Source organism: Etheostoma cragini, chromosome 18 (genome assembly GCF_013103735.1).
Source record: "Etheostoma cragini isolate CJK2018 chromosome 18, CSU_Ecrag_1.0, whole genome shotgun sequence".
NCBI lineage: Eukaryota > Metazoa > Chordata > Actinopteri > Perciformes > Percidae > Etheostoma > Etheostoma cragini.
The window spans coordinates 20803578-20822953 of NC_048424.1; the positions used below are offsets into that span (position 1 = coordinate 20803578).

Sequence of the window (19376 nt, forward strand, 5' to 3'; positions counted from 1 at the left end):
TTTTGGAAAAAGGCTGCAATGAAACAAAGAGTGAAAAATGTAAAGGGGTCTGAATACTTTCCGTACCCACTGTATGTCAGAAAAAGTGGTAAAAAGTGACAGCATAGTATGTCAAAGAAGTGATAAATCAGTCACAGTATAGTATGTCAAAAAGTAAAAAAGAGATAGTATAATATGTTGAAAAAGTCATATACTGTGTTGAAAAAAGTGTTAAAAAGTCATAGTATAGTATGTACAAAAAATAGTCATAGTACAGTATGTCAAAGAAGTGGTGAAAAGTGATAGTATAGTATGTTGCAAAAAAGTCATAGTATAGTATGTCAAAAAAGTCATAAAAAGGTCATAGTATGTTGAAAAGAGTGACACAAAATCAGAGTACAGTAAGTCAAAAAGTGTAAATACGTCATAGATGTGTCAGAAAAGGTGGTAAAAAGTGATGGTATAGTATGTCAAAAAAGTGATAAATTAGTCACACTATATAATAATAATAATATAATATTTCGAAAAAAGTCATCTACTGTGTTGAAGAAAGTGATAAACAGTCATAGTATAGTATGTTAAAGACAAAGTTTGGAAGAATATGTAACACCACAAAAAAATGCCCAGCCCAGAGTCGGGATCGAACCTCGGGTCACAGTGGCCAGTGCCTGTTTGCAGTTGGGAATTGGAGAAGAGCAAATCCCTGAGCCACCATTGAGTTATAGTATAGTTTGGTGAAAAAAGTGATAAAGAGGTCATAGTATAAAGAATGCTAAGTGCGGGCGCCCTTAAGTAGAGGTTTAATCCTTGATGCAGCGGCCGCGGGTTTGACTCTGACCTACGGCCCTTCGCATGTCATTCCCCCTCTCTCTCCCCTTTCAAGTCTAAGCTGTCCTATCCAAATAAAGGCCAAAATGCCCAAAAATAATCGTAGAAAAGAATTGTCATAGTATAGTGTGTTGAAAAAAGTCATGGTATGTCAAAGAACGTCTGGAACCGTGCAAAAAAGAAGTAAACTTAAACAGTGATAACAGAAAAGTGTTAAAGAAATCGAAAAGGTGAATAATCTTTTAACAGCTGAAGGTTTTTGTGTATTTTTAAAATCTGAATGATATCTGTAAGTGAAAGATGGTGGGAGTAGCATTTCAAAGTGGAAGAAGATTGAAGAGTATTTAAAGATTGCTTCATTGACTTTCAATGTAGAATTTTATGTATAAATGGTAGATAAAGGTTGCATACGAGCACAACTGTCCTTGAGTAGGGGAACGTTTTCATATTTGAATAACTTTTGTAGGCGAAAGTAAGCGACAGAAGTTATATGTTGGAAGAATCTGACGACAATATTGGGAATGCTGAATCAGCATTCACAAACAACTAGCACTACACAAAGTACAACTGTGGCATCCTCTTGGGACCATGAATACATGGATGTACAGTACATAATGTCATAATATGGCATTATATTTCAGTCTGGACCAAAGTAGTGGACTGACTGACAGAGACGCTGCCATCCATGCTGCCATCATGGCTACACGAAAAACACTTTACTTCAGCCTCTAAATTGACTCCATGCAGTTGCTTCATGTATTATAAGTATAATGTGCATATCATTTACACACACTGAAATCCAATAAAAAAAAAACCTCTGCAACCATCTGAGGCGTCAGCTTCAATTTCCTCCCTTGAGAAACAAGTTGCTACTGATTGGTCCTCCCCACATTCTGCCTGACGTGTTTATTTTCTTCTTTTACCTTCCTCATCTCATTGATATGCCGCTGTCAGTCTTTCCGAGGGTGTGTGAGTACGTGTGTGTGTGTGTGTGTGTGTGTGTGTGTGACGTGTGTACATGATGTTTTGTGTTAGGTCCCATAAACACAGAACACTCATTTCTCTCTGCTCGGAGCCTGAGGCAGAATAATAACAAGATGCTCTCAAAAGGAAAAAGCTCCCTCTCATTTTCCCCACAGAAACCCTCACCATCGCTCCCTTCCGCTCTCCCGTGGACTCACAGTTAGTAACGGGTTGGAGTGTTCGGAAAAGTACCAGGCAGGTATAACTTGTTCTCATTTGGCTGCCTGAAAAGGACTGCTGGGGAGGTTCAACATCTTGCCGCCACTTTGCTTCTGCTCTTATCCCCTGGCCTTCAATGTAGAAACAAGCCATTTCTGCTCAAACAACACCGATACTGTAAAGAGCGCACGTAATAGCTGAAAACATTCCATCTCCGGGACAAACCTGGCTATTTTTGGAGACACACAATGGATCTTGTCTGATTTCACTGCTCTGAGGTTAGGAAACGCAGCCAACAATCCACAAGTGACCACATTCTACATAAAACATGAATAAAGGAAAGGGAGAGGTAAAAAAAAGAAGAAGCAAAACAAGGTTTTTACCACGGCAGAGGTGATAGAAGTACAGCTGTGCCTGTGGGCCAACATGGGCTGACGCAGCCTCTCACACACTGATAAAACAGCTTAGTCACCGCATCTGGGGCCCCTCGGGCTGGGGTCAAGGACAGCAAGCAAGTAAAGACACAAACACACACACACACACACACACACACACACACACACACACACACACACACACACACAGAGCTATGAGGACATTTTTGGCAGCTGTCTAAACACACACCTTGTTGTTTGCTCACATCCTTTCCTATCTGATTCCTACATCGACACGGTAGATATCTGATTCTTTAAAACTGGAACACTGTTGCAGCGAACACACACAGACACACACACACACACACACAGACACACACACACAATTATACCAAGACTGTCCAGATCTAGATAAGACAGTTCTCTCTGTTAAAGACTCCCAAACATAAGTTGTCATCCCAAAGCCGCGCGGTGTTACAGCGGCACGGAAACGTGAGGCCAGTCACAGTCGGAGGAAGAACAATAAACCAGGAATACACAAGACGTTCTCCTTCAAAAGATGGAGGATGCTGGGTATCGTCTCCAGCTTCCTGCATCCCACCAGACAGCACGAGGGAAAAGGAGGAAATAGGACAAAGAAGCTTTAGTTCTTGTTGCCAGAAGCTTAGATAAGATTACAACAAGGTAATTGGAGCAGCAAAAAACTTTTTTCTTTTTTTCCTCACAACGTCCTTTTATGTGGTGTGAGGAGAATAAGAGCAGCCTTTGAAATGACGGGTCAAAAACAGCAGAGGGACTGAAAGAGGATGATGTACTTTAATTAAGTATGAAGAGAACGCGTGGGTGTGTGTGTGTGTGGGGGGGGTGTCTATGGAAACACTCCATGTCCTCCACCTCTCTTGCTCCGTCACTTTCCCTTCATCTTCCTCCACCACGGATGTGATACGTCGTTTGCGCGACTAGTTGTTGTGCCGTCAGTTTCTAGGCGAGTACCTCTAAGGGTTTCTAACCATGCAGATTTTTAAAGGCCCTGAAACTGTTTCTCAATTAGGTTCTTGCTTTGAGTGGTGGGGTGTTTATGAACACACTTCTCCGGCAAATGCAGGTTTGGTTATTGCACATGAGATATTCATGAGATATTTCTGTATTTATTTTTTTCCCCTCTGTGATCCTTTCACAGGTTTGAAGTGGGCAAGGTTTCATTTAAAAACCAAAAAACAGTGATGTAATAATGTACTTTCATGACATTACCTATTAAGCAACATTTGAATTTAGTTCTGAACAAACCCCGCCCACACAGTCCTGATGAAGCAGATCCAGTTTTTGAGTGTTAATTACACCTACACTTTGACTGTTGCTTAGTAAGTCAGGAATATTGAATGTTAGAGAAATATTTTGTTCTCTGGAGCTTTAATATCTGTTTCCACCATGATATAATGGAGATGAATGGATAAAAAAAAGAATAATCAACAGCTCCTTATTCATTGTTCACTGTTACAGAAGCAGTGCCCCAATTACTCCATAGAACACGCTGTGAACAGTGTTTGCCGGGGCCTATTTCTTTTGTAAAAAATTAGTTAATAGAAATAGGCAGAGGATAAAAGCCCAGACAAGTTATGACATATGAAAAAATGATGTGTGAGACTGCACCTAGACAGGGCTGTGTTTTGAGCTTGAGGTTGGAGCGGTAGATAGGACCGTTATTATTTTTGGCAGGATATTTGGTCATAAACTTAGTATTGAACAAATTGAAATTGTGACCTGATGGCCAGCAGATGTATCCATCTGAAAGTAAGGGTTATTTTAAGGGAGCCTGAGGGAAACAAGGATGTCACGGCAGTCCATCCAATAGTTTTTGAGATATGTGATGGACCGACAAACTACCATTACTTTCTCTTGAGCCCTGCAGCTGGCAAGGCCAAAAAACATGTTCTCTTATCATATAAGAAAATAAGGTCCATTTGTCCTCATTAGTCAGGGACGCTATTTCTTATTAAAGATGGACATCTGCTATGTTTGGTAAGATGACAATTAGAAGACCTTGTCTATGAATTAGTTTTTAAATGAAGACTAATGTGGGGGATTTGGCTCTCTGAAATGCATCTTGTATTTAAAAGTACTGTATATATTTGAAAAATGGGAGAAAGTGGCCTCATGCTACACTGCCATACTATGAAAAGTAAGGCTGAATCCCAGAGGCTTATGGATTTTCTAGAAATCTCATTTTTCAATGGATTGGTGGCATGGAGGCAGAAATCTCAGAGATGTCTCAAAACCTTGGCGTCATGTTTATTTGGGTGAACTGACCTTTTGAAGAACAGCAACGAGGCCGCATAAATAGTTTACTGAATGTGAGGGGGCTCAGTTACGCTCTTATGTTTCAATAAATGTACTGCTCAGCGGACAGACAGGCTGAAGACAAAGGAGGATGTAGTTGAAGCTGCTGAGACATCTCAAAAGAAATGTTGAAGGGACTATTTTTGGCACAAGAAATATTATTTTTCACTCTGCAAGAGATAGGAAGTCAGTCCTGATAAGTGTTTGTGAAACCCATTTGCAGTTCATGCAGGAGATGGTCCATGCAGAGGGAAAACACACACACACGGCCCCAGAAAACGCACACAGATGTATTTGTCTCAGTCGGTAAGAAAGTGCTGAGAGACAAAGGGGGTAGACAGAGAGAGAGATGAAAAGACAGATTAGAGAGGGGAAGCAGTGGAGGGAGGCAGAGGGTTGATGGAGAAGCGCTCCCCACCGGCTCACTAAAATCAACGCCGGCCCAATTTCACAGGAAGCACTAAACCTGTCCATTATCTCCCAGCTCGTTGGCTGTCAGACGCAGGCTCATCTACACCCTGACAGACGATGGTCTGTCAGCATCTGACACACACACAGTCACACACACACACAGAGACACACACACACACATGCAGAGACACACAGTAACCTCCCGGCCCGTTACATAATTCATGCGGCATGTACCTGTGCCCCCGGGGGATGTATAGTTGATACGAGGTAAGGAGAGGCTGTGTGTGTCTGCATCTCTGTGTGTGTGCATGTGTGTTTCTCACCAGACTCCTCTCTTATTCCTCCTCTGCCAGCTAGTCTTCCAGCCCTTTAATACCACTCAGCCCCAAACACTCAGATTACATAAGCATAATTTCGCTCACAGCAGTCTCACTCTGAAAAGGCACTAATAGAATCCGGGCATCAGTGCTAAAGGAAGTGCCTCCGCGTTGGCACTTTAATGACACAAGAACAACGTCTTGTCAGGTAACATTGGAATTCGAATACATTTTTGACCCTTTGTTTTTCTCTGATGCCCCACTGCTCCGAGTGTCGCCTGCAGCAACAGTATGCCAACTTTTGAGATATTAATTAAGTTTTTTAAGGCAGCATTTGGACAGCTCTTTTCCCTGAGAATCCAAGATTTGCCTTAAATGGGAATTATAGAATTTTTATTTGTAGGGGAAATTAATTAAAATAAACCAATAAAGACTTTTCTTTGCTTTTAAAATATTAAATTCGGATGCAAAGGAATAGCTTGACATTTCTCAGATTTCTCATATAAAGCTACTGCCAGCAGCAGTGGCTTTAACATGTTACATGTTATATTTCCAAAGTGTAAAAATTACAATATTCCATTATAGTGGGTTTTGCTGGAATATTTCTTGGCTGTGACCAGCAACTTCCTGTAGTCTCCCCTGAATGCCTAAAACTGCTCCTTGCCAAGGAATAGTCTGGGAACAGCCACTGTAAAAAAAGCATATTGCTATACATATCTCTGGTTTTTGTACAGATCAAACAAAAAAATATAACTGTTAGTTGGTATGCCTTTCAGTTGCTGGTAGGTGGATTTTATTACCTTCAGACTGAGTCAAACTATTTATTTCCACCGCTTTCAGCTTTTAAGCTAAGTTCTTTTTTTGCTCCAGTTTCATATTTAACCACATAAGAGTAGTATCTTTTTATCTAACTCTTCACAAGAATGCAAATAGGCATATTTCCAAAAATGTCAAAACGCAAGGTGTTATGGGTTGAGTTTAAACTTCACATTTGTGCTCATGTGTGTAATAGTGTTGTCAAGGCCCACGCGTTAAACAGAAAGACTCACAGGGTATGCAACAGTCATCAATGTGTCGCCCTTTCAGGGATAAAACCTGCCTGTGGGTAACTGTGCTGGCAACACAGCTTTCCACAGCTGTTTTTAAATTACACAGAGTTGTACACTGGGTTTTTCTGCTACCTGTAAGTTATGACACTTGGTTAAAGTGTTTCTTCTGGTGCTGCGTCCTTCACAGGTCCCTGGTGGCCCTGACTGGAATGGGACTGCAGGTTTGTGCAGTAAATAACTAAATCTTTTTGGCCAATACCCATCACTTCAGCCATGGTCTTCTCGTTATGATAGAGCAATAACACGGGGAAATGGAAAATACTAAGGGCGATAATAATGATGAGGAGAAAACCACAGGAATGGAAAAGGTCATGCTAACCATTGAATTTTCTGTTGCCAGGGGTGTGGGTCAACATTTTCACTGAAGTAAACTCTAATCCTGAAGCCTACAATTACATTTTTTCCTCCGCTTCGGTTTTAAAATGATAGATTGTTTTATTTCTGAGAGGAACTATTGAACATCAAAATCCAGAAGGTGGCTTTTATCTTCCGCATGTGCACTCATGAGATATTAATATAAAACTCCTTTAGAAAAATGGACCAACGTGTCAACATGGGACGGCTAGGCACACTGAAGGGTCCGAACATGAAGCACCCACAGCAGATTCAGCCTCATAAAGTCATCTACTGTATGACAATAAGTTGCCTTCAAATGGCAGTCAGGAGTTTAGTAAAGTTCATGATATGGAAGGCATTTAAGAGGGTAGAGTTGTGAGAACACTGTTGCTAGGCAACCAGGCAACCATAATGGAGGCCCAAAGGCCCTAACAAGATAGCACGATGTCAATGACCACAAAGGACAAAGGACACTATTCAAGGAACGCATGCATATAAATGGGTACAGTAATGTTGCAATGTGTTTCTTTGCAGTTTTGGTGTTACGTTACTGATAAAAAGCGTGAATATTAATATGCATGGTTTTATCAAGCTGGTGAAAGGTTAATCTCTTTCAAAATGGGAAACGCAAAGGCATAATGAGGAAAGAGAAACCCCACAACCTGGTAAACACTGGTTTAAAAACCAAATAGCAGTGCTGTCATTGCACAAAAGGCGATGGTAACAATGGCAACACGTACCCAGAGGACATGGCATCTCTGCGTCGAAGCTTGTGTGTGAAAGAATGGGGCTGTTAAACCACATTGTAATGACGAGGACTGTGGGTGTCGCCTGCCTTACCTATCATTGGTGATTCGATGAAGCTCCAGGTGTCGCTCTGCGGTACATAGGACTGGAGGACCCCCGCCGAGCGGCCGGCCTCGTTCACACCTCCAAACACAAAGACCTTCCCCCCGCACACCGTGGCTGCCGCAGAATGGACCGGCTTAGGAAGAGGAGAAACCGTCTCCCACTGGTTGGTGATGGTGTCGTACCTGGAGTGGGAAAAAAAAGAAGAGGATTTTTAAATTATGGTAATTTCAACCTTGGATAAATCTGAATTAAAAACCAAACCAAAATAAATCAATAGAAAAATCAGGTCAAGGTGCAAACTTCCATTTCCATTAAACAAGATCCACAATGGGGAGTCTCTAAATGACCTAAACTCTAATGATTCTTACCAGTAGTAAAAAGATAAAGTTCCCTATGCTCTGAAATCGCTGTGAAACGCTCGTTTTGGCTGCAGGGCTGACAGATACAATTAGCAGAATGCCTACACCACCAGGGAAGATGAAAAAGACCAACTATTACGTACAATGACAGCAATTAAAGCAATTACACAAAGCAACATATGTTGGGAGCTACAAGCCATTAGTCTCTCGAGTTGGGCTGTGTGTCAGCGCTGAGCTTTGGACCTTTCTCACTGAGCCGTCTTTGGCACAGCCTAAAACTCAGCCGACCCAAACCGGCACGAACAGATGAAAGGGTCTGACACAATGGGCTGCCTGACAACAAGACGCTGGCTTATGCGACTGTGCCCTTGTCAAAGGTTGGGTGAGCGTTTTTATGTATATTTCTGAAATTTGCATTTGTGTTTGGTATGCGTGCTGCATGTGTTTAGACACGTGTTTGTGTGTGTGTGTGTGTGTTTTTGCCCTGTGGCTCCATTAGCGTAGGGTGTTAGCAGTTTAAACCCGTGTCCACGGGCCACTGATCAAAGCAGTCCCACCGACAGCCTTCCAGCTAAAGAAGGCCTCATTAAAGAGATGTGAACAGGTCCAGGATCTGTTGAAACACACATCTATTCAGACTAAAGCAAGCCTTCTTATAAAAGAAAACCTTTCAAACTGTAGCCAATCTCCCCCAGGACAACAAACCTTACACATTAAACATTAATGACTTAAAAAAGCAGGCTCCCATACTGTCACTTAAAGGCATGTTACATATGATTTTTTTTTTTTTTACTGGTGCCACTGACCTTTCATTGGGCGTTTTGCCTAATTTTAGCAAGCACACAGATGCCTACTTTCTCATCTGACGTACAGGTGTGCCATGAGATATTTTTCAGTCTATGGATGCCTTACTTCTGCACCTGGTATTAGGAGTCGGGTTGGAAGCTCTGTTTGCATCCACCTTCCTGGGAGAAGAACGTTAGATAAAGTGCGAGAGGAGACGAGTGAATAAGCCTTTGGGAAAATTGTCTTTGGGGGTCTGATAATGTTGTTGGCAACACCGGCTGAGGGGATAAGTTTAAATCAACTGGCCGTCTGAGAAAGCAGTGACATAGAAGACACTTTGGGAGAGGTGGACTCGAAAGACTCCAGAGTGCCAATTAGCACTGTTTAAACAAGGACACACACACACACACACACACACACACACACACACACACACACATCAGGGTGAGTAACTGAGTGTTGCTGAGATTGAAGGACTAACATGTATCTCTCTGGCAGATGTAATTACCCCTCGAACCACAACGGGGAGGTTCATAAATTTAAGGGTCAGACCACTGTCGAGTGAAGCTGATTACGGGATAGACAAAAGACCGCCAGGACTACTGCAAACAGCTGGTCATGATGGAAAAAGACAAAGCAAAAGAAAAAACAAAGCTCTCAATTATTCCTTATTTAGGAAATTCGGAGCGCTGTGACATCGGGCTGCTTTCGTCCTCATATTTGGTTTTAGATCCTATGCTTTTTTCAAGAACTGCATGCATTTGTTTATGTTGCACGGCAGCTGGATTCTTGCTATCTCACAAGAGGTCGAACCGAGAATCGCAGGATCCCATATCACACAAAACCCATTGTGTCAGGCTTCAAGTATTGCGTTTATGTGCTAACGGCAGTGGACCGAACCCATCAGCTAGTCTTCCTGCAGGACTTTGTGGGTGTAGTTCAGATCATCACATTCTGAATCTCGGATTTCATAATTATTTTTTCGACACTTTAAAGCAGTGAGAAAAGCGGAGACTACACGAAAATACTAGATAATAATAGATAGATAACAATAGTCTGCAGATCAAGAAAATAGGTTTTCAAGGGTCATTATTGTGAACACGGCACAGATATTACACCGTCAAAAGTGTAAGGAGTTGTGATAAGAGGAACGTGTGCAGGTCAGATGAAACTCAGTGTCTCAGACAGTCTCAGAGGTCACGAATCTGATTGAATTCATTACACGTGTGATTCACCATCAAGCATTTAATATGAACCGTGACATTAGACTGACACTGAAATGATTGTCAGCGTGGGTGTATATGGTTTGATTATATCTCCAAGGCAGAGGAGCAGGACGGAGAGAGACAGAAAAACACACACACACACACACACACACACACACACACAGGCTTCATTATAAAAACAAAGACTATATCTCTCCTCTTAGCTCTGAAGCTCTCCTTCAGAGCTAAGAGAGACAGAAGAGGATGGCAGAGCTTTTTCACCGTCACTCAGACGCTGTTGGAGTTTATCCATCAACATGTTGCACAGCATTGATCGCTTTTTTTCTGAAGTGTTTATACATAAAGACTGATCACTGCATGGAGCCATGTAATCGGCTGTAGCTCCCGACAGGGCTCGTTTCATCACACAGGGACAATCATCTCCAAAATGTGACTGCGGGGTTACAACAGAGCAAACAATGCAGGATTGTGTTCCTTTATGTACTGAGAGAGAGAGAGAGAGAGAGAGAGACAGAAAGAGAAACAGATAGAAAAGGGTAGATTATGAATGAAAGAAAGAGGCCAGGCTTTCAACTAGATTTGCCTCCGAGTATATTCTCTGGATGTAATCTGGATTAAAAAAAAACATGTTAATTCTCGAAGCACGCACTGCGAATGACAAACAAATCAGAGTTACAATTCAATGTCAGCCAGGTGTACACGCAACCCACGCGATTGTGCGATTGTGTTGGTAAAAGAGTAACCAGCTAATGCTTCTAAGACCTTTGCTCCCCACTGGCCCAGCTGAATAAGAACCATAATGTTTGGTAACCCCAGGCAAAGTTGGATCGTTGCCACTGAAATATAGTCACACCTGTCATGTTTGAGCATGGTGCATGCACTGCTTAGTGCACATGAAGAATTAGATCCAACCTTGATATGCCAGTCTGCAACCAACAATAGGGAGGGAGCATAATTCCACATTTTTATCATCATGTGGTGGTTAAATATGCCCCGGCAACACTCATTACGAGATCAATTAGGTGTATGAATATAACACAATTTCTCGCATATCGACTTGGGTTCTATTTCAAGTATCTATTTTGTATTTCACATGAGATTCAAACATTTTAATAAACACCATTTAAGGGTAAGTAGTTCATTTTTCTTTTTTTAAATTGTCACCAATTCCCACCTACACCAACAAAGTGTTCCATCTCCAGCAGCAGGACGGGGAATGTGAGGTTTAATCAGAATAAACTACAGTGCCCATGTTCATTGTAATAAACAGTGGCCAACAGTTGGCTTTGACGACAAAGGCAATACTTGTTAATAATAATAATAATAATAATAATAATAATAATAATAATAATGTTTGTTGGTTTTGGTCTATTCATGATTTTTGTTGACAAAATGTAAAATATGGCAAGCTTTATCCTCATATGCTATTATAGGTCTGGTCCTGACTGTATTTCCGAATTGCTAACTCCATTTGAGCCTCTTTGTAGGTCACTGTTTCAGTAGTTTGCAACAAAAATCATGAAACTCAAAGACAGCGGAGACCGAGCCTTGCTGTCAGGGCCAATGGACTCTGCAATGGGAAGATTGGCTGAGCTAGCTCTTTATCTCCATTTAAAAATACATCATTTTTGATGTTTTGTGTTGCGTCTCAACAGAAAGCTGTTCCAAAATCCATTTCAGTTGTCTTCAAAAAGACAAAAAAAGTACGTGGGCTTCACCAGCTAAGACAATGACACTCAGTGATGACATCATCACAGACAAGCTGAGAAAGCATCAGCAGATACTGCCCCGTGGGCCCTCACTTTGTGATGTTAACTGGGAAACGTACATCTGAATCAGAGAGCATTAAAATGAATGGATTCAGTAAAGTGGCGTTATGCATTCAATTGGATTTGCTTGGTGGCATTACACGTCTAAAAGTGTGTGTGTGTGAGATCTATTTTTTCCCTCCGTTTATGGAGCATCAAGGTTCAATAGAAAAGAGCAATTCATATACAAATCATGAATCACTAAGTGTGTATAATGTGATGGCAAAAAGAGTTAAACCCTCTTGAAACTGATCACATACCCTCTATATTTCGGCCGTGACCTTCATAGTACGTAGACTAGCTGTGTCTCTCACCACAACACACAAATGATGCAATCTAACCATGGAGAAGGCGCCAGAGGCATCACAGCCAATTCACTAATGTGGTTACCTGCAGGCGTGTGTGGATGATGAGCCACACTTTTCTCTATACCTCGCTGTCTCTCTCTTTCACACACAATCACACACATACGATAAACTATAATAGATGGGCTGCCAGTCTCTGAGATACTGACACGTATCCATTTTCTCTGAGATACAAATTACAGCATAAACCTGAGAGTGAGAAATGAGAGTGGGGAGTAAGGAAAGAAAAAAAAAACCTGCCTCGCTCAGATAACAAAACCACTCGGGCTATACACACCACAACACTGACAAAAAGATCCATTAAGTGGCAGAAGAGTACATCATGCTGCATTTAAAACCAAACTGGAATGCCATGCAAACACTTGCTGCTAACAGTATCCATACACCAGCAATTCAAATCCTAAATATTCAAACAGCTTGTAATGGAAGATACGGAAAGGACACTGTGCTTATACCACACAGGTCCACAACAACACCATTGTAACCTTTAAAAACTGAGTTTATGCACTGGAATGCAATGGAAGTTGGTTGGGGGAAAAGCGCAATGCATTAATTGCCTGCAGAGGAGAGCTGATGCTCTAGATTCTGGATCAGAATATGAACAGCAACTCATGCCCTAAAGTTACAATTTCATATTAATCCCTGCAACATCCCAGCTATCTCTCTCACTTGAATAAACGCTATCTCTCCGTCTCTTCTGCATTGTCTTCCTGCAGCCTACACGCACCCTCAGATGCGCGTGCACATTTCAACATGGATTGCTAAAGCTGTCTTAGTCGTGTGGGTACATTTGCCTTGTTTGCATAAGAAACCATGTCCATTTGCAACCAAATCAAAGTGTCACATTTGGTTTGGATCACAGCTTTTTCTCCAAATGCTATAAAATTGACAAAACACACCCAAATGCAATCAAAGTGGTGAACTGTTTATTTATTTAACTTGTGTGGAGCGTTGTTGGGAACCATCCACGTTACTTTTTGGGGAAATTTGTTTGAAAGAAACCCACATTTCTGATATAGCAACTCTTTGGAAAGGGGTTAAATTTAACCCAGAGACGACAACCTCTCATCACCAAACACCCTCATCAGGTCAATATAGTACTTTGTCCAATACTTCGATTTATAGACAAATACCTGCAAAGCTGACATTCCCTTAGCCTCAGCTGCACTTAATGTTTAGTGCTTATTCACAAATGTAAGTTTGCTAACATGCTAGGCTAAGACAGTGAACATTGCAAACATGCTAATTTTCATTATTGTGAACATATTAGCATTCGGATGTTAGCATTTAGCTCAAAGCTTTGTCTCAGTGCTGCTAGCATGTCTGTTGACTTTTGGTCTCGTTACATGTGCTCTTCTGGTTTATTTAATTAGCTTACTTACTCTTTCCTCTGTTTAATTCATAGATGAATTACATAAGCCTTTACTCCCTAATGAGATTTTGGCACTGAGTAACTAAACAATCAGGGATTATAAAGACAACAGTCTTATTTCAGTTAACCCCCAAGTTTGCAACCTCCCCCATCTGGTGTAAATAAACCAGTAGACCTCAATATACAAAGATATTTGCATGCATCCCCATGCTCAACAGTCGTTTGATATGGTTTCTAAACTGCCATTGGAACAGGCACAGGAAGAGAAGCAGTGCACGTATATGTGAGTGCATCAATCTCTTACAGCCCTCTGTTTCCTGTCAGAAGCAGTTAACGGAGAGGTTGGGATTTGGCTTGAGGAAAACAGGGCTTCTGTGTGAATCAGCTCCTGCCTGGAGGGCATTAATAACTATTCGCACCAAAACGTAGGCATCATTTGCTTACATTAACATTTTTCCTATTTGCCAAGACTTCATTAGCAGCTAGGGCAAAGGGAAAACCCCAACAGCATGACATATAAACTGCTCTATAGAGTCCTGCTGGAGCAAAAAATATGTAGTTGAAATTGTCTGCCGAACTTTCGTTTTAATCAAACTGAGCTGTACATTTGTACGGTGCAGGTGGGCTGTTTTGACAAAGCAAGCTGCTGATACAGACTGTGGATGTTCATTTGAAATCATTCAACTGTGACTTCCTGCACATTTGCTACTGTAGTATCTCCTCCAAAATGCTTTACTCACACCCACGCAATACCAGCGTCTGGATGAGGATGACAGGAAAGGGGCAAAGAAGGGAAATGTGACGGAAGGGGAAGATGGAGAAAGAGGAAGATGAAAAAACTGAATATTTTTTGCATTAATTTGAACGTCTATCAAGACAGTCAATAGATCAGTAGCACATAAGGCAAACAGGCGAGCGAACATCCATTTTGGAGAGGAGGAGAAAGAGGAGTAGTGAGAGTGGGTGCGAAAGGACGAGAGTTTTAGAGTCTGTGTTATGTCAGCTGCCATCTGTATGTCAGAGCACATCACAGAAACTGTGAGGCCTATGTCCACACCTCCACCCGGCTGTCTGTTGGGCACGTCCACTGGCACACACCCGTCTCTCCAAACCACCACCGTCACTCGTTTTCTCAGACTTGCACACGTTTTGCATTTTTGCCATGCACACACACGATGTAGCACACAACTACTGTCAATCCACAGTGGGTGTAGGGATATAAGTGCACCCCTCGCAAACCTTTTAGTCTACTGAGGCCCATGTTGGACAAAAAAAAACGCGGTAACTGCACTGGGATCACCTTTTAGAGTCTAAAGCTATCTGGGTTTAGTTCCTTTTTATTTGTCTTAACAGTAAGATAATGTAATGCAATGTGAGGATCTGTGGTTGCTAAGAGACATGCCTTATGCATAATTATGGCCTTTAGTGTATGAATGGTCAATAAACCTCTTTTATAGGAAATTGTACCGAATGTTTGAGTTAGAAAAGCAGAAATAAGGAATTATTTAGACTAAAATTAAAGAAAAGTATGTCAACTTTTACTCAATACTATTTCAAAACCACTTCAATTTGTTTTCCAGTGCTATAAAATTGAATAAGACACCCCAAAATGAATGAAAGTAGAGATTTGTACTTGCTAAAGAGCGTTGTATGGAATCAATCATGTTATTTGGGGTATTTAAAAAGAACATTTATACAGGAAAACGGGTCAATTTGACCCTAGAAAAACATGAGGGTTAAAAATCCGATATGCCAATGTATCGGCCGATATAGCTTTTTTTTATTATCCAGAAACGTGTTACAAAATAACAGTAAATACATTGTAGGTTAACAGCGATAATGGAGAAGTACTATACTGGAGATCCTTTAATGATCTCAGCGTTTAATCTAACATGCAATTCGACAGTTGTACTGATGTTTTAAATGGTCAAAAACACACACACACAAAGTTACCTTTTGCTCCGCTCCATTTCTCTAGCGACAGCGGTACGCAAATTGTCAGAGATGAAAACTAAAACAGCAGGTTTTGTGACAACTGATTTAAACTTGTTTTTATGCACCTCTGTTCCCCGTGCTGATTCTCTCTGCATGTGACAGCTGTGTGTACCTGTGTTCTCTCTCCCTGGGTTGCTAATCAATGTTTGACGGTGAAATCTACCGAGTTCTTGCAGAGGAAGGGCTCAGTGCTGCTCAGAAATGTAAATCTGAGGGTACTTCCAGTCCTATAAATAGGAGGCACGTCATTTTTAATCAGACATCACAAAAAACTAGATTGTCACTGTTTGTGCACATACAGTTGGGTATCTGGAGTAGAGTCCGACCTGTAATGAATTTTAAAGGCCAATACTGATATGAATATTTGGTTATTTAACCCTTGTGCTGTCTACTTATCAAAATTGAAATTCAACAGTTTTGGTGACAGTTTTTATCGATGTTTTCAACTTTTCTTGCGTTTTTGTCCCTTCTTTCAAAACTTTTAACACATTTTTCAATGTTTCTCACTTTTTCTGACGTTTTCAACACTATGCAACACTAACTTATTAACTTTAGTTTTACAGTTATTTTTGGAATTAATGGTCAATAAACCTCATTTATAGGAAATAATACCTAATGTTTGAGTTAGAAAAGCAGAAATTAGGAATTATTTAGACAACAATTAAAGGAATGTATGTTGATAATAATCACAGACTGGAATATGTCAACTTTTACTCAATACTATAAATAAACAGATTTCCCTAACATCGGTTATTTGTAGTTATCTATGAGTTTTCAATTAAACAATATAATAATTTGTTTTGTCAAAACAGAACAGAGGAAAATCACAATTTATCAATGTTCTGATAAATTAAATGTATGAAAATACAAACTAAGATATGAACCTTAAAGTCCTTTGAACAAAAACACAACAAAACATTTAATCCTGAACACCTGAAAATTAACATATGTCTTCAAGACATGCATAAATGTTTAGTGCTGTACTCTCCTCTTCATTATATAAGGTTTTAGAGCTAGTAGTAGTGGTATGCAGGGCCTGAAATTAACTTTTTTTGACAAGCAGCCACTGTGGTAGGTGGATTTTTAAATCCTCCTGCCACAGTGACTTTTTACCAGCCTCATAAAAAGTTGAAAAACAGGAATCAACGTTCCGAAACAGCAGTCGCATCCTCCCCAACTGCACTGCTTTCATGGACGTCAGTGCCTTCAGTCTTTGATAGTTTACAACTTAGCATGTGTAGGTGGCTTTTTGATGACTCATGGCCCTTAATTGCTTCTAATTTCAAGTTTAATCTCGATTACAAAAGGATTTGACTTTGCTTTCTCTGAGCCACACACAACAGTCACTGCACTACATTTGTTCTGTGCTGCTGTCATAAATCTTCCCCTCACCAACCTCGCCGTTGTCACCAATTGTCCACTTTGTTTCAAAACGTCTTCTTTTACTTTCTTTGACTCACGTTCATCTTTTTGTAGGTTGTTTGTTTCAGCTGGCTTATTTACCCAAGTGTACCTGTCAATCTAACTGCCACCCAATGTGGCCGGTAGATTGACAAGGTTACCTCCCAATTGTTAAATTAACCCAAATTTGGCAGGTGATCGGGTGTTAATTTCAGGCCCTGGTGGTATGCATGAGTTTAGAGTAAGAAGGAAATATCAGATTAGCATAACCAAAAATGTTATTCTAGTTAGATCTTCTTATTGTGAAATGTAATTCTTCCAGATTTATAGCATTATTATAAAGCAGAGTCCAGTACTACTGTTCCAAGCTGTCAGGCTTGTTGTTAGTTATCTGGGTGCACACTAGTTCTTAGCAGTAGACACCTATTTGCGACTAGTCTACATTTGAAGTTTTAAAGAGCTGGACCCTAGACATGTTTGGCTTGTAAGGCCTCAAAAAAAAGATTTATGCATCCGTGAACTCCCTAATCTCCCTCATTCCCATCCCAGAGCCATTTTGCTTGTTAATCCCTCATGGTACACACACCTGACAGACTGTGTATGATGACATCTGGGGATCTGATAGAGTCTTGCTCTCCGTATGGACGGCCTCGGACTACGTTTTTCTGACAGACTTAAGTCAAGGTCAGCCAAAAGACGCGCACACACACACACGGCTGCCATCGCTGTAGGAGAACACAACTCATTAACTCTGATGGATTGCAGCACATTTCAGGCTAATAGTACAGACATACGTGTACACACCATGCATAAATGTCCACTGCCACACACAAACAGCAGACTATGGCAGACTTGCATATAAACACAGATGGACACGGACCTGTCCCCTCTGTGTCACCTTCAGCTAATCCTTGCGAGACAGTGAGCAATCCAGCCACTGGCCACACAAATTATCCCGTAATCCCACACAACCTGTGCTTGCAGATGTGCTGAACAACATTTGTGTAAACTTAAAAAGGCACCTTGAAAGACTATTAGAAAGAGAAGTTAGGGAGCCATGATAATACTGTGTGCTCTTTAGTGAGTGTCTTTGCGTGTGTGTGTGTGTGTGCATGCGCAGACGCAGATTTAATTGGATGGGAATGCCACATAAGACAGGGGACATGAGTGCTGCCTGTGGTGTAGGTCGTACACCAATTACTGCTCGGCACTTTTTAAAACTAGACAGGAGATGGAAGAGTGAGACCCCACTTCATTAACAACGTAAGCCTCTGTGTTGTTAGCAGCCATGTAGGGCAGCACTGTGGGGTGGCGGGTAGTGGTTGAAATCAAGATTGACACCCAAATTGCTGGGGAGATAGTGGCTGCAGCCAAAGCATGAGGTTAATTGCGGTCTTTTCTCCTGTGCGCATTTTTAGGAAGCTACAAACTGGGTCATGTTATTGTTGTCTGTTGCAAAAAAAATGGTTACAATTAGTATGTAAACAGTGACATTAAACCAAATAAATGAAGCAACAGTTCACTAAGTTTTATACACAGAAAGTTGTATGTACAGTATGTACTGTATAAATGCATGTGCACATGTACAATCTATTAATAAGGAATAAGAAAGGAGAAAGAAATAAGAAATGGAAAACAAACAAAACAATAATGGAAGGCGGAGGATAAATCAAGTACTGCACATTAAATTTAAAAAAGGGGAAAACTACGCAGTTTCATCAATAAATAAATGGGAAAATATTAGAAAATAAGTGAGAGGTTCTTTCGCGAGATTGGATTCCCCTTCCCTATTTATAAATTTTTTTAAAGATTATTTATTTGGGGCATTTCAGGACTTTATTTGTATAGAACAGCTGAAGAAATGAAAGAAGAGAGAGAGTGGGGGGACTGACATGCAGCAAAGGGCCCGCTGCGAAGAGTAAACCTCTATATATATATATATATATATATATATATAGGCGCCCGCTCTACCAACTGAGTTATGTGGGTGCCCGTAAATGGGGCCCTTTAATAAATGAATCACATTTGAATAAATAATAAATAATAGAATTGCTTAGTTGTATACACACATACAAGAAAGCCTTGTACACAAGTTGAATAGCACAGTGTCTGTACTTTGCTCACATTGATGAGTGCACCTTCGCCTTGCATGTGTGCGCGCGCACACACAAACACACACACAAACACACACACACACACACACACACACACACACACAAAAAGATCTATATGTAACAACTAACCCTCCTACCTCCAGTGTCGATCTCTCCCTAGGCTATGCTTTCCTTTCTAAAGGTCAGTTGTTACTTCCTCCTGTGTGGGGGGGGGGGGGGGGGGGG

At 40.9% G+C, this 19376-nt stretch overlaps 1 protein-coding gene across 4 annotated transcripts in view; it reads right to left on the reverse strand.

Moving 5' to 3' along the window:
• LOC117961885 (kelch-like protein 29) overlaps window positions 1-19376 on the reverse strand; it is a 216517-nt gene that overhangs the window by 14907 nt on the left and 182234 nt on the right. For all 4 annotated transcript variants that reach the window (XM_034900866.1, XM_034900869.1, XM_034900865.1 and 1 more), the window contains one exon: window positions 7714-7907. In XM_034900866.1, coding sequence (XP_034756757.1) covers window positions 7714-7907 — 194 coding nt within the window. The remainder of the gene's footprint in view (window positions 1-7713; window positions 7908-19376) is intronic.